This window comes from Ambystoma mexicanum, chromosome 11 (genome assembly GCF_040938575.1).
Source record: "Ambystoma mexicanum isolate Mex_15411 chromosome 11, UKY_AmexF1_1, whole genome shotgun sequence".
Lineage (NCBI taxonomy): Eukaryota > Metazoa > Chordata > Amphibia > Caudata > Ambystomatidae > Ambystoma > Ambystoma mexicanum.
Genome location: NC_090934.1, coordinates 555,031,303 through 555,046,914, shown reverse-complemented (window position 1 = coordinate 555,046,914; position 15,612 = coordinate 555,031,303). Strand labels below are relative to the sequence as shown.

At 47.4% G+C, this 15,612-nt stretch overlaps 1 protein-coding gene across 1 annotated transcript in view; it reads left to right on the top strand.

Annotated features, from left to right (window-relative positions):
* TFIP11 (tuftelin interacting protein 11) overlaps positions 1-15,612 on the top strand; it is a 643,289-nt gene that overhangs the window by 417,520 nt on the left and 210,157 nt on the right. Inside the window, exon 8 of the mRNA XM_069623380.1 lies at positions 721-824. Within this exon, the coding sequence (XP_069479481.1) occupies positions 721-824 (104 nt within the window). The remainder of the gene's footprint in view (positions 1-720; positions 825-15,612) is intronic.

Below are 15,612 nucleotides of genomic sequence, written 5' to 3'. Positions count from 1 at the left end.
TCACTGCCAAAAGGTTCCGTACTGTCCCCATGGCTGGGGACGCTAACACATATGGATGAAAGGGGACAAAGGGCTATGAGTACTCTAGTCACTACAGTGAGTAACTTTTATTTTCTTCATATTAAATCCTATTTATAAAGGTTGTGATGTTCCTAGCCTGATGGGTGGGCATTTGCAAAAGTATGGGAAACCGTACAACACACAAATACCGGAGACCACACTTGCAGGTAAGGAACTTCTTCTTAGTCATTAAAATAATATAGTTGCATTGCACTTTGAATGTTTTGCATGGGAATGGTAACAAGTGAAAAGCAGCAGTCTGTGCTTTTTTGGGAGGAATTTGTTAAACAAAAAGAAGTAACGCTAGATATGCATGATTAGTTTCAAATTTCAAACTAAGATGTATTTAAATGTATGCATACATATACATTTTCACAGTCCCACCCTTAGATGGAGCTATTAATTTATGTGAATTTGAAGCCGCCAATGATTATCTTCGTTTACAGGCTATTCATGTTTCCCTTGAGTGCTTAGAGTCAGAATATTATTATTCTATTATATGCAGCCCTGTGTCGACCTGATGGTAACCCAGGCTGCACAATTGTATATGTCATTAGATTGTAGCTCACAACTGCGTTTGCTTGCAAGACCAAAGATACCTTTGCTGCTTGCATGTGCATCTGTCACATATGTACACATTTGCTTCTCTCTTCTTCCAAGGAACCCACTTATGGCATTGATGTGATGACTCGGTGGAGAGTCCTCCTGGAAGAAGGCCACCTCTCTCATAGTGCTCAGGAGTCTGCGACGGATCCGTATCACAGGTGATTCTTCCCGCTGTTCATTCTTTGTGTTTGCTTGTAATTCAGGCTTGTGGTTAACGACACCTTGAAGTTCTTTAGTGAATAGCTTGGATAACTTGCACTGTTTTCATCAGGCATCCTGTTGCATATTTTTTTGTTGTAGGTATGGCAACCTTTTGTTAAACCTGTGCATTCAATTTTGTCCTACTCCTAGACTTTTGTGAAGTTTTTAGGAAAGTCTGGAGGACGTCCCTTGTATGATTTTTCTTTTGTTAGATTTTGCTGAAGTTATCTATTGATTCAACACAATACCCAATGTTAATTATTTAATCCATTGAAAATGTGCTATGTTTTGTTGGGAAACATTTACTTTTAGTCATGCTTTTCTAACTATGTTGATAATGCATATTGTGGGGAGCGGTGATCCCTGTAGCAGTCAGTATGACAAATGGCTTTTAAACCAGAATCTTTGGAAGAGTTTCAGTAAAACACAAGTCTAAATGAGACCAGTGATAAGTGAAATCTGGATTAGGCATTCAGTCTTTTAAGCAAGAGGACAGGGTGCTGTGAACTACATTTTTGATAATCAGCATTTAGGATGTCGGAAGGTTCTCTGTTGCAGAGGGAGCTCCCCAGTAAAGCCTTCCCGCCACCCCATTTAGCATTTCCCCAAGTAAGATGCAATGTGTGCGACAGTTTAAGAGGTCCTGTGTCTGGTAACATGCAGACTAATGCTACTTTTATCTGACGGACAGTCCTCCTTAGTATTAGGATCTATATACACCAGTACCACACCTCCCATCCGCAGAGGTTCAGACATGCCAACCAACCATGCTAAATGCTCTTCAGCTACAGCATGCCAGTTTTCAGGGTCCTGAGCTCTGTGTCACTAGTTGGGCACTAAGTGTGGCTTCAGAAAGCCTCTTCTTCCTGGGGCTGCTAGTGGGCTGGGAGCAACTGGAGCCACCGCTCCAGATAAGATTTGGAAGTGGGAGTAGTATTTTACTCCCCATTTTTTAAAGTTGGGAGTAAAATGATTTTTGTGGTATGTAAAAAAAACCAAGGGTCTTTCCCAAACTACTCCCCAGGGATCTTCTACACAGGTGACATGGGGCGGGCCATCCTTTTGGATCCCAACCCCGGGGGTGGACAAGCTAGGGAGGATCACCTAGGGCGAGGGTCCCTGAGGATTGGTGAGGGAAGACCCGAAGGTGACACATGGTATCCCCCCTTTCTTGATAAGTACCTACCAAACTCCTCACAGGTTGCATTCAGGCTCATTCTACTCTTTCCCCCAATCACCACTTAAGTATTGGGACGAAGAGGAGGAGATCAAGAGCAGTGCAGATTCCCTCTGAGAAACACCATTATAGTACTGAGAAGATGATGCAGATCAAGGCCCATCAACCTCTCCGTTTTCTATGTCCCTTTTAACAACGCTAGACGGAGTCAGGCAATTGACTTTCATTATGCACACCTGTAGCCTGTAGGACCTTTAAATCAGTCTAAAAAGCACCCAAGCACTCAATGGTTGAATCAAGCAGGAGGGGGGATGGTAGTCGCAGCTGAACCAGAGTATCCCAGGACCAGAAGGCAGACAGGATGCAGAGATGCTTACCCCTGCAGAGTAAGGCAGAGAGGAGGAAGGGTGCAAGGGAGTCTTTGTTTCAAGGAGCCAAAGTCCGAAGTTGGGAGGCAACGTGATTCCTACAAGACTGTGAATTGCTTGATCCCCTGTGCAGTGAGAAGGAGCCCAGGAGTGTGTGAGGGGCAGGGTGCTAGACCCTGTCCTCAGCGATTGAAGACGAAGCCAGCAGAAGCAGCAGAACCCAGTGAGTTTCTCTTAGTGAAAGAAACCCTGTACGCGAGTCAGTGCTGTTATTGCTACAGTGTGTCTGAGCAAACTCGTGCAGGCAGCACGCTAATGAAAGCTCTTAATGGAAGCAAAGCGAGTGTATGTAGAAACAAACTATTGAAACGAGAAACAAAGTAAGAGAGTGGTTGCATAAAAGAGTGTACGTTCTCGCAAGACTCTGTAGTTGAATGAGGAGCTCCTGTGAGGAAAAGGGGAGTTGTGTGAAAAACGAAGGGTGAGCAAAATCCCAGAGTAAAGGGAAAGACTTTCTGAGAGTGTACAGGAGCATTAGGGTGGCCCCCAGGCTGGAGGTTGATCCAGGAGGGTTGCAGAGACCCGAAAGGAAAGCATAAGAAACATTGAACAAGTAAGGCACCTGGTTGTACGACCTGTGGTTTGGTGGACCGTGCTGTCTAGCAACTGTGCCACGACCAGGGGAGCCCTAAGCTAGATGAAGTACAGTGTACTGAACTATAATAACTATACAAGAGACAACGGTGAGCCAGTTACATATTTTGTGGAGTGTAAACCAGTCAAGAGGTTCCGGCTCAGGGCGAGGGAAGCCCGAGAAACCCGCTACAAAAGAATATCCTGACAAGAGAAGGTATTGTGAACTTTTATCCAGTCAATCTGACTTGCCAAGAGAATCCTAAGACTTTGTGAAATGTTCTAAATCTAAGTGCTTTGAACTTGGGGGAATGGAGCTGCAAAGGAGCTCCACTGTTATTTTTTTATTTTTTTTATTTACTTGCATATAATCATATTAGATTTTTACAAGGACGTTTTCAGCAAGAAATTAAAGAAAAATCGTTGAGTAGAACAGCGTTGAATGTTCAAAACTGGAAAGGAAAGAAAGCAAGGAAAAGAAGAGAAGAAAATCTTCTATTCGACTATGTTTTCAGGTGGAGGTTACAAAGGGGATCAGACATGGTTTAGTCTTATCCATAGCGATGTTCAAAAGTTTCACTGTCGCTATTGACCATCTGGTTTGAGCTCCTGTGATGAGGCGGTTCCACCATATTTCTTTGTCGTTGACAAAAGAGTTTAGAAGCAGAGGGCTGAAAAAAGCTTTCCTTTCCTGGTTCATTGCAGGGCAACTCATCAGAAGATGTCTAATCGTTTCTGGCTTTTGCGGGTCTTTGCAAAGTCTGCACGTCTTCATCACTGGCTGTCCTTATTGCTATAATTTCCTGAGTAGGAAGCACGTTGAGACGCGCTTTCATTAAAGTTTTCATTAGAGGATTGTCCGGATATTTAGTACAGTACGCCATAGGTTCCTTTTAGTTTAAGTCATTGGGAGATAAATTAGTAGTTTATTTGAAACTGCTTTTGCATTTGTTTCAATCCAATCTTGACATTCCATTTTTGTTTTAATTCTTAGTGGATTTTGCAGCAGCTCCTCTTCTGTGCAAGCAATCTCCCACAGTTTGTTCTTTTGGGCATTAGCCCAATCATTTAGGAGATGGTAGCTTCCTTTAACAATTTCTTCGGCGATCATTCGGTAAATTGGCAGGCTCTCTGGGTGCAAGTTTTTTCTAAACAGTTGCATAGTGCTTTGTTCCACAACTGCATTTAGTGAGAGTAGACCTAGTTCTCTTCTTATCACAGCGAGAGATGTAGAGTTAGGAAGCCCTAGTACTGATCTCCAGATGAAAGCTTCCAGCTTTAACCACAGTGAAGGCGAAATTGACGGCGTCGCATCCATCCCGTAAGTCAATGACGGGATGACTTTTGCCTTATGAAACTGGATAGCTGGCAGTAAGGAACATTTACCATACTTTGTCGACTGCTCGTATTTGGGTCGTTAGATTCTTTGTTTTTGCCCAGAGTGTCTGCTGCATTTTCATTGCTTTTTTGGAGCTGTCAATTTGGACTACCAGTTACTTGAACGCTGGAACGATTTCGATTTTAGTCTTGTTTAGATACCACTGCAGATTCTCTTTCTTTTTTGTTCCCTGGTTTTTGAAAAATCAAAATTTTGGTTTTTGTTTTATTGATCTCCAGGTTATTGTCTTTAATGTATTGTGTGAGATTGTCAAGTTGGCGCTGGAGACAAATCTGGGTGTGATCCAATAGTATCAGGTCGTCTGCATATAGAAGTCTTGGGACCATCTCCTTCCCTATTTTAGGTGCAAAAGACCTGATCGTGGCTTGACTATCTTTGAAGTCGCTGAGAAAAGATATAAAAAGAGCAGGTGCCAAGGGGCAACCTTGCTTCACTCCGCGTTGGGAAGTTTTGCTTCAGAGAGTAGGCCTTGGTTGTTTAGGCTAACAGTAACATTGGTGTTGAAGTGTAGGGCGATTATAGGTTCCAGGATTGCTTCAGGACAGTTCCACGCCTTTAATTTAGCCCATAGTTTTTGTCTGTCGACTCTGTCAAAGGCTTGGGATAGATCGACAAAGGCTAAAAAGACCCGCAGTGCTCCTGACAGAACTTTTGCCATGATTAGGTTTAATAGCATTATGTTGGCTCCTGTACTGGCGTTCTTCCGAAACCCCATTTGGAGTGGATCAGCGTTCGGGGATATGTGGGCCCATGTGTGAAAGTGGCTCTGAAGTATCGTTGCAAAAACCTTTCCAATGATATCAAGGAGGGCTATAGTCCGATAATTAAAAGGGTCTTCTCTAATGCCCTTTTTGAAAATCGGGACGATTACTGCTCGGGACGAGGAATCTGGGATTATTTTTCTTTCTTTGCAGTCTTTAAAGATCATGCTGATTAAAGTTGCCCAGTCGTCTGGATGCTGTTTTAGATCGGTGCTGGCGAGACCGTCGGGTCCCGGCGCTCTCGACAACTTCAGCCTTAGTATGACTTTCTTTATCTCTTCTTTGTCAGAGAGGTCCACCCAGTTTCCGTCTGTTGAACGGTTAGTCCGGTTGTTAATCTGTGTAGGGGGCTCAAAAAGGTGAGAAAAATGCTTGATCCAATTTGCTTCTGAGACTGAATTGATCATTTGGCTGTTAAGATGTTTGTTTGATTTGTTAATGAGTGACCAAAACGTGTGAGATTTTTTGTTAGTTAGTGCTTTGAGCATATTGTTAGGCAGAAACCTGTGCAGTTCCCTCTGGGACCACTGCAAAAGATTTAGGACTACAGGTGTTTGGCAGTAAACTCACTTGGTAGCAGTCTGTACCACACAGTTTCCCTTGGTAGCTGTGGCTGAGCAGTCAGACTTCCCTCAAGAAAAGTTAGGCAGTATACAGAGTATTCACAATAGGTCAAGAGAACACAATAGAACAAGTAAACACTGACCAGGGCTTGGTGTAAAAGAGATATCATTATTTATTTAAAACCACATCTAGAAACACACACAGGCACTAATAGTAAGCAATTAAAAAACACGGTCACTAAAAGATATACACTCCCTTAAAAGAATATTAGACAAGTCTTAAGTAAAGCCCCACTTATTTTCAGACAGCGGTGAGCGCTTAACGTAGATGGCACTCTAATAGTTCGTTTTAAAAAGGGAGAGAAAAGCAGAGAATAAATTGAAACGGAACAGATCCCAACACTTTTTCACGAACACAACAAGAGAGGAAGGCAAAGTAACACTGTGAATTCAGAGTCAGTAGGCCGGATCCGCTTTAAGAGGATCAAAACGAAATGTGTCCAAGGTCACACGGTTGCAGTGCACAAAAGTCTTGTAACGGTTCAAAAAGGAGTTGGACCAAAGAAAGGGACCAGTTAGAGGGTCAAGGTGGCCAGCCCAGTCCAGACAGTTAAGGGGCTTTTATTACCTTGTAGCAATCTTTAGAAAGGGAGGCCTGGCGGACACGGTACCTTAAAGTGGTGAGAACACTCCAGCGGGGGCAGATGTTCCTGGCAGCGGATGCAAGTCAGTGCTTCGTCCGGGGGAAGAGAGGATCTCATCGGGGAGGAAGACAGGAGTCTGTTGCACTGCCAGGGAAGAAACCAGCCACAGAGTTTCTCAGGTACAAGGAGCGGTCTGTTGATTCGCGGTTCAGTGGTAAGTGGCTATCCGGCTGCCGGGGTGCTTGGTACGGGCAGTTTGACCACAAACCGGTCTGGGGTGCGAAGAAAAGAAGGTAAACTGGTTGTGCCCACCAGTCAGGGGAAGAAACCTCTCCAGCCGGGAGATCTTCTCTGTCGTCGGGAAGTGGTGAGTCGGTTCCGCAGGGCTCCGCCGGTGGTGTCATCGTGGTAGGTCGGCTCAGCTTCTCCCTCGTTGGATTCTCGTGTCCTGTGGCGATTTCTGAAGTTCCAGTCCCCAAAGCCCTGCTTTTATGCAGCATACCCCCATTCACTCAGCCTAGCTGTCAATCAAACATGCTAAGTGGTGAGCCGGCCGGCTCACCACTTTGGCCAATCACACAAGAGTGCGACTTGAGTTACCAAGGTAACTCAGTCCAGGGTGCCTAAACCCCCTCCCACACCCTCTGTGGTAACCAGACAGAGTGGCACCACTTTTGGAGGCTTCTGTGGAGAAACCCGCCAAAAAGTGGAACAAAGGGCTCGACTTGGGTTGGGGTAACAGAAGAGAACACAAACGCCATTTTAGAATTCGAGTCCTGGCAAAAAATACCAACCCCGCGAATTAATATTAATTAAATAAACCGTATGTATGTTTGAGGCTATGAGAATTAAATAATTAAAGTTAGTAGCCTCGAACAATGGGAAAATCCCATAGGGAAATATTCGCGGTCGGATATAAAAAGTAGTATCCACTGCCACCAGCCAAAATTCGATCAGGGGGGATGGAGACGTGCCCCCTCGACTAACAGACCCCGGGGCAATCGAATTGCCCCGACCAGTACATCCACAATATGATGGTTTGTACTGGTTTCTGTTAATAATTTGGGACTAGTAAAGCCAATGGTGACTTTACATGCCCTGGGAGACAGTAGTCAGTCCCAGGGCATGGAGTCTATTGTGGGGTGTCACTATGACACCCCGGTGTTACTGCACGGAGGGTGCTGTGTAACACACATAGTAAAAACACATGAGACCCTATGGGGTAAAGGACCCCATAGCCCAGAAAACACATTAACAGTCAAAGGAACACCATAAATCATGTCCAAGAGTGGGAGAAAAAGAGTCTCACTCTTGGCAGGAGAAAAAAACAAACTCCAGAAATCCAGCAAAGCTGCTGGGGGACTCATTAGGTTAGGAAATTCAGCCTAAAGAGAGCATTCTCCCTAACACATCTTCTGCGTCGGACTGGTAGAAGGCAAATCTTGTGTTTCTGAGCCATGGTTTGTATTTTCCTGTCTCCACGTGGAAAATTTCCCACAATGTTGTTATATTCAGGGTTCTCCAGCATGGGGTCTGGCATGGATTCACATGCTCATGAATATTCCCCGTCGTCAGGCCGGGAATCCTCGGTATAGAAAAAAATCAGTATCAGTTTCGTTTCTGATCTGTCTTTCTTAGTAGTAACCAATCACTGGTCTCTGGGTCATACTGCCCCCAGCCAATGACTGCCCTCTCCCTAAGCCCCGTCTCTCGCAGCCATCCTCAGATTTTTACCGCACGTTCAAGTGTTGGGAGTCCTCTTGCTGTAGCTCTCGAGCTTTTGCTGCGTTCTCGTGCTTTTTCAGGAGATTTTTCTCATTTTTCGGTTAAATAGAGCCTCAAGCTCCACCGTTTCTACATCCGATCAACAAGGATCCATTTTGGAGTTTTCTATGCCCCTCAAGGGTGAAGATTTCGTTGAGTTACGCTTTTGGAGGTTTCCAGAAGTTCCGAGGCCTACTCCGGACATGGCCCAGGAGAAAGGAAGCTCGACGCCCGGGAAGCTGTTTAGGACCTGCCCTGGATGCCAGCTTCAGAATGTTTTCAAGGAGGACAAGCATTCGTTATGCCTCTACTGTCTCCATGAGGACAAGACGCACACGGAGAAGGACTGTGCGTTTTGTGGGAACATGTCGGAGCGGACCATGAAGGATCGCCACCTCCGTCTCGCCAACTGGCTGGAAGCGAAGAGCCCGTCAGGCGAGAAGAAAAAGAAGTCCGAGCAGTCTTCTAAATCCTGTGAGGGCGCCCCGGCGACGGGGGCCCAACAAAAGGCCAAGCACCGGGAGTCCCGCGGGCACCGGGAGCGCCGAACAGTCGGGCTCCTTGACTGCCAGGCAGGGCGCATCCTCCCCGGCGCCATCAACCACGAGCCAACGCTCTGGCTCGGGTAAGAGGAAGTCCGAGAACCCGGCGAAGCTTCTGGAGAGGCCCCGGTCGATCTCGAAGATTACGGCAGAAGGGGAGCGAGGCTCGGACCCTCCCCCCCCCCCAAGGTGAAGGCCCCATGTGTACAGAAGGTGACGATGGCCTTAATTCACCCTGCTAAGACCTCGATTGAGGATGTCGTAGCAGCCCTGGCTCAGCCTGTGGAGGCTACGCCAGTGGAAGCGACCTCAGGACCCAATCTCCCTGCCATCGCGGACGGAGTCGTCTTTCAGGCCCATTGAGAAGACCCCCACGAAGTCCTCCTTGGAAAAGGTGGGGGAGGGGCAGGTGGCCATCGTGGATACGGACACGACCTCTGAAGAAGAGCTCATCGAAGTCGTGGAAGAGGCCCAGCTCATCGGGAGGGATCCCGACGAGGGCGACAACGAGAGCGACGGTGTCGCCAACGAGGTTCCTCAAGAGCCCTCGCGCCCATAGTTTCCGGCACCGCAGGACATTTCGGCGGCCATTTTGTCAGCGATTCAGTCCTTATGCTCGGAGATAAGGACAAGGTTGCCCCTGCCCCCGACGGAGGTACCTGAGCCAGACCCGACGGGGGAACCGGAGCCGGGACCTTCGGAAAGTCCACTGCATAAGAGGACGCATCCTACGCCACCTCTCCCACCTCTGCGGCCTGCTCTGCCTTCCCCCCGGTCTACTACCCACAGGGATGATACAGGCACGGACACGGCTACGACAGGTACAGATGACGACTGAGGCGACGACGGGACGTGTCCCTCGTCGCCCCCTGCTCGGGCGTCCCCGCCCGACGAGATTGGATCCTTTCATGCCATGATTTCCAGGGCATCCGAGCTCTTCCAGCTCTGCCCAGAAGAGAAGGAGGGGTTCCTTTACCAATCGCGCAAGGCTAAAAGGAAGACGGTCCTCGCCGTACCACTTCTTGATGACATCTGGGATGAGGGGCTCGCCCTCCTCAAGAACCCTGCCACGGCGCCTGCAAAGAGGGACCGGTACGAGAAGAAGTACCGGGTCCCTGACGCTGCCCCCTTGTGCCTTCGGGCGCACCCTACCCCGGATTCGGTCGTCTCGGCGGTAGCCAAGAAGAAAGCTAGGGGGGCTTCGGCCTCGACATCAACTTCCCCGCCGGACGGCGAGGGCAGGAAGCTGGACACGATGGGACGACGGGTCATCTCATCTGCAGTGACGACTATCAAGGCGGCCAACGCCCTGGCTATCGTAGCCCGCTACGACAGGGAGTTGTGGTTCAAAATTGTCATGATCTCTGCTTCCAAAAGGTCAGGGTTTTCCCAACTCCCTTGGAAGCAGATCCATAACCCAGGTTCCGAGTGCCAACCAGTCCCAATTGGGACCTTTTGGACCCAGTCCTGGCGCCAGTGGCACCAGGCTCATAAATATGCCCAGTCCCAGCGCTGGAAGCGCCGGGCTCATAATGCTTGGGTGGACTTACCTGCAGCAGACCATGCTGCTTACTTGCCTGCCAGTTGAGCCTCTGATCCTCTTCTGTTTGGAACTACTTTTCCTGTTGGGTGGGGCAGGAGCCACTCCCTAGATTCAGAACACTGGAACTCTTCTGGAAAGCAGGAACTCTTTTCTTACCTAGGCGTGGCTGTGGAAGGAGACACCTAAGCACTACAGGAGGCTATTTAAACCACACCCGATGGATGAATCTTGCTTTGCGTTATTCTGCATCCTCTGCAGCAGAACGCTCATCGTGTCTTCTGCATCTGATCCTGGGCCTAAGGAAAAAGGCTTACCATCCGGAATCCAGTCTTCAGCAACACCTATAAAGACAAGAAAGAACAGGTTAGCATTACGGTCTTCAGTGACAGCTCTTCACTTACCTGGTCCATCGGCTGTCACCAACGCCTCGTGCTGCATTCCGGCATCTGAAAGACAAAGGCTTACCTACTCTTCGTGCGCTCCGGAGGTCTTCACACTGCATTCCGGCATCTGAAAGACAAAAGCTTACCAACTCTTCGCATGCTCCGGAGGCCTTCGGCGCTGCATCCCGCATCTGAAAGACAAAACAAGGTGCGTTTAAAGACATTGGGGAACTTTAATACTCACGTGCCATTACTCCTTTCCACATCTAACCCAGTGGGTATTCCGGCACCCTGCAGCCGCTCCGAACTTGTACCTGCAAAATAAAAAGACAGTTAGAGCGCATCGTGAAGCAGGCAACAAGCGCTTACTTACGTGCTTCCAGGCGCTTCTATTCATCACACGGGCTCCATCTTCAACTCACTTCAGCCCGTCATCCGCCATCGCCGGAACCCTGCAAAACAAGAAACATCATTACTAAAGACATTAGAATTACTCGAAACTTACCGTTCGTGCAGTAAACGACGGACAGCAGTCCTCTGAAGTCAAGAGGCCTGCTCCCCTTATCCAGTGAAGAAACTGGTTACAGCACCCTGCCCCGAGGCAGATGGAGAGCACGGCGTTCACTTACCTAAGGTGAGAGCGTTAACCTTTGGGGTTCTACAGGAGAAGAGAAAGGGAATAAGAGAGAGACATTCAATAACCCAGTTCCTTAATCCCATATTTTCTATCTGCAGACATCTTACCCTTCGAGTCAGACATACAGTGCACAGAGGTCCAGCCCAAAGAGCCAGCCGTGTGTTACACATCACCTTTGAAGATACGGTATACGCCCAGTCAAGACCGGCACCTCTACGGGAATCAGGTGAGCGTTACAGAACGCAAAGCCTACCACAAAACTCCCGTCCAGGCGCTATGGAAACCTCGGATACCGACCAGCTAGCCCAGTTACTTGGGGAACTAAGGGCAGAAGTGCATGCAGCCCGTCAGGAAACGAACGCTCTAAGAAGGGAACTGATTATTTCCAAGGAGCGAACAGATGATCTCGCTAGACAATTGCTACAGTCACAAGCCGGACAGACCCCGTTACCCGCATCTGGGGGAAATCTTCCTTCTACATCCTCTATGAATCCAGTGCAGATCAACCTACCTGGGAATGTACCTCTGGCTCCGCCCGAACGATTTTCTGGTGACCCAAAGAGGTTTGCAGTATTTATCAATCAGTGCCGGTTGCATTTCTTATGCCGGCCAGCAGCCTTTCCAACTGATCAAGCTAAAGTAGCTTTCGTGCTTTCGTACCTTAGTGGCAATGCGGCAGACTGGTCGATCCCTCTAGTAAATCAAGATGATCCGGTCCTCCATGATTTTCAAGCTTTTCAGCTCAGTATGGAAAAACTGTTCGCAAGACATTCACAGGGGCAGGCCTTGGACAATGAGCTTCTTTCGTTGCGACAAGGTAATCAAGACCTTTTGGCTTATGTTGCGTCTTTCAACAGACTGATAGTGGAAACTCGATGGCCTGAGGACAAAAGGATTACGCTGTTTTATAGAGGTCTACGTGGAGAGCTCAAAGATGTGTTAGCCCAAGTAGTGAATCCCCCACAAGATTGTTCGGACTATATAGACTTAGTCGTTCAAATAGATCACAGACTGCAGAACAGGAAGGCCGATCGTTCCAAGTTTGATGCTCGAGTATTTTCCAAACCGCCAACTCCTTCCAAAGGAGTAGACTCCGGGGAACCCATGCAAATGGGGGGTCTGAAAGGTCCTCTACACAAAAGGAGCGGGAAAGGAGAAAACAGTTGCAATTATGCCTCTATTGCGGAAACTCAGGGCACTTTCTTCGAGACTGTCCGGTGAAACCTGCCAAGAAGGCAGTAGGAGCTGCAGTTACCAAAGTTACAAACTCTGAGCAGGGAAACGACCTCGCCCGACAAGAATAGAGGTCCTCTTGCCGAGCGTGAAAACCAGTTCCGTGACCTTGCATTTCGTGATACCTATGGTCCTCATTAGCCCTGATAATCCGGATCGATTACATGCAATTGAAGCTTACGTCGACAGCGGTGCCATCGGCAATTATGTGGATCATGAAATGGTTTTGAGGATGAATCTAACTCTTTGTCCCAAGGCTGTAAAGGACGTCATTACTACGGTGGATGGTACGGAGATAGCCTCCGGGCCAGTAACGCATACCACTCAAGAGATGACGCTAGTAAGTCAAGATGGACACCATGAGAAGATCGTGTTCGATGTGATCAAGGCCCCTCAGTTTCAGATTATTCTAGGAATACCTTGGTTAGAGAAACACAATCCTCTGATCGATTGGCGAGCAAGAACGGTCCAGTTTCCAGAATGTGTCTCTACTTGTCACCCTCCACCTGGTGTTGCACTGGCAGCAATTTCTTCAGAGACTCCCCAGTTACCTCCCGAATACCTACAATACCAAGATGTTTTCCGGAAGGATCAGGCTAACTCTCTACCTCCTCATAGGTCTTATGACTGCCAGATAGACCTGATACCTGGATCTACTCCTCCTTGTAGTAGAATTTATGCCCTCACCGAGCCTGAGAACCTTCACCTTCGACAATACCTGGATCAATACCTGGCAAATGGGTTTATTCGTCCTTCCAAGTCCCCTGCTTCTTCAGCTTTGTTCTTCGTTCCAAAAAAGGAAGGAGACCTTAGAACTTGTATCGATTATCGCTCCCTGAACCAGATCACCGTTAAGAATAGATATCCGTTACCTTTGATCCCTGAACTCCTGGACCAAGTCAGAAAAGCATGCATATATACAAAGCTGGATCTTGGAGGAGCTTACCACTTGGTACGAGTAAAAGAGGGCGATGAATGGAAGACGGCCTTCCGCACCAAGTATGGGCTATTTGAATATCAGGTCATGCCCTTCGGACTTTGCAATGCCCGGCCGCCTTTCAATATTTTATGAACGATGTCCTCAGAGAGCTCATAGATGTGTGTGTTGTTGTTTACATTGACGACATCCTCGTTTATTCTTCATCGGAATCTGAACATCGGAAACACGTGAAAATGGTCCTCGAAAGATTGCGTCAACACAAACTTTTCGCTAAGTTGGAAAAATGTGTTTTCAACGTGACTGAAGTTGAATTCTTGGGATTCATATTATCACCTGGCGGAGTGCGTATGGATTCAAAGAAGGTCGATGCAGTTCTCAAATGGCCATCACCATCCTCCATAAAAGGTGTGCAAAGCATGTTAGGCTTCGCTAACTTTTACCGCAGGTTTATCCCCGAATTCTCTCAAATAGTCCAGCCCATCACTGCCTTGTTAAAGAAAAACAAACGTTTTGAATGGTCTACCAAGGCGGAACAAGCTTTCCAGGATTTGAAGACTAAATTTATCTCTGCACCAATCTTAAAACACCCTCGCCCCAAACTCCCCTACATTGTGGAAACTGATGCTTCAAGCCTTGCCATGGGGGCAGTTCTATCACAAAAGGACCCGGTAACCAATAAGTTGCATCCCGTGGCATTTTGGTCCCGCAAATTCTCGCCTCCTGAAATCAATTACACGATTACTGACAAGGAACTTCTGGCTATCAAGTCTGCCTTTAAGGCTTGGCAGCATTATCTGCTGGGGGCCCGACACACCGTTACTGTGATTACGGATCACCGAAACCTGCAATATTTGAAAACCGCAAAAGCCCAATCCTCTAGACAACTCCGTTGGGCATTATTCTTTGCCGAGTTTGACTTCATAATTACCTATCGACCTGGTACAAAGAACGGTAAAGCTGATGCCCTTTCTCGGATAGGAGTGGAAGAACACTTGATCAACCCTAAACCTGTACCAATCATTCCCGAACAAAGAATTCTGGGTGTAATCGCCACAGAATCCATAGAGGAAATTAAGGATAAAGCCAGGCAACTTGTAACTCCAGCAGACATACAGAATTGGCATCTGCAGGGAAAGGACTTTGCAGTAAAGGACAACTTATTGTATTTCCAAGAACGATTATACCTACCCAGCACAGATTTACAGAAAAAAGTAATCTCTTGTTATCACGATTCTTTAATGGAAGGACATCCCGGTATGGCCAAGACCTCAGAAAAGATCAAGCGCTACTTCTGGTGGCCGTCTTGGAAAAAAGATATCAGAGACTTTATAATGTCCTGTGGAGTATGCACCCAAAACAAGAGTCAAAAGGAAAGACCAGCAGGCCTCTTACGCCCTATTGACATCCCACCTCGCCCTTGGCATACGCTTTCTATGGACTTCATCACCGATCTACCTCCATGCTCCGGATACAATACGATTCTAGTAATCGTGGACTTATTCTCCAAGATGGCGCATTTCATTCCGCTCAAAGGCTTGCCAACAGCAGCAACTCTGGCCCGAGAATTTCTCGAAAACATCGTCCGACTGCACGATTTTCCTTCAGCTCTAATTTCGGATCGAGGTAGTCAATTTATTTCTCATTTTTGGCGAAGTTGCTGTCGGTCGGCTCAAATTGATGTGAGACTATCGACCAGTCACCACCCTCAGACCGACGGACAAACCGAGAGGACCAATCAAACTCTGGAACAGTATTTACGCTGCATGCTGCAACAAACTGAAAAAACTTGGAAAGACATCCTTTGGATAGCCGAATATGCCTGCAATAACTCTGTCCATTCGGGAACTGGGAAAACCCCGTTTTTTCTTTTGTACGGCAGTCACCCTCGAACCTCGGAGTTGGATCCCCTCCAAGATCTTGAAACACCAGCAGTAGACTACCTGCATTCTACAATCACCCAAGCCTTTAAGGAAGCTGTTTCTCACCTTCAAAGGGCTAAAGAACAATACAAGAGAGGAGCAGATCAACATCGGAAGGAAGCCCCTCAATATCAAGTAGGGGATCAAGTCTGGTTATCCACCAAATATCTACCTCTAAAAGGGCCACGCACATTCAACCCAAGATACCTTGGTCCCTATTCCATCACTACCATAGTAAA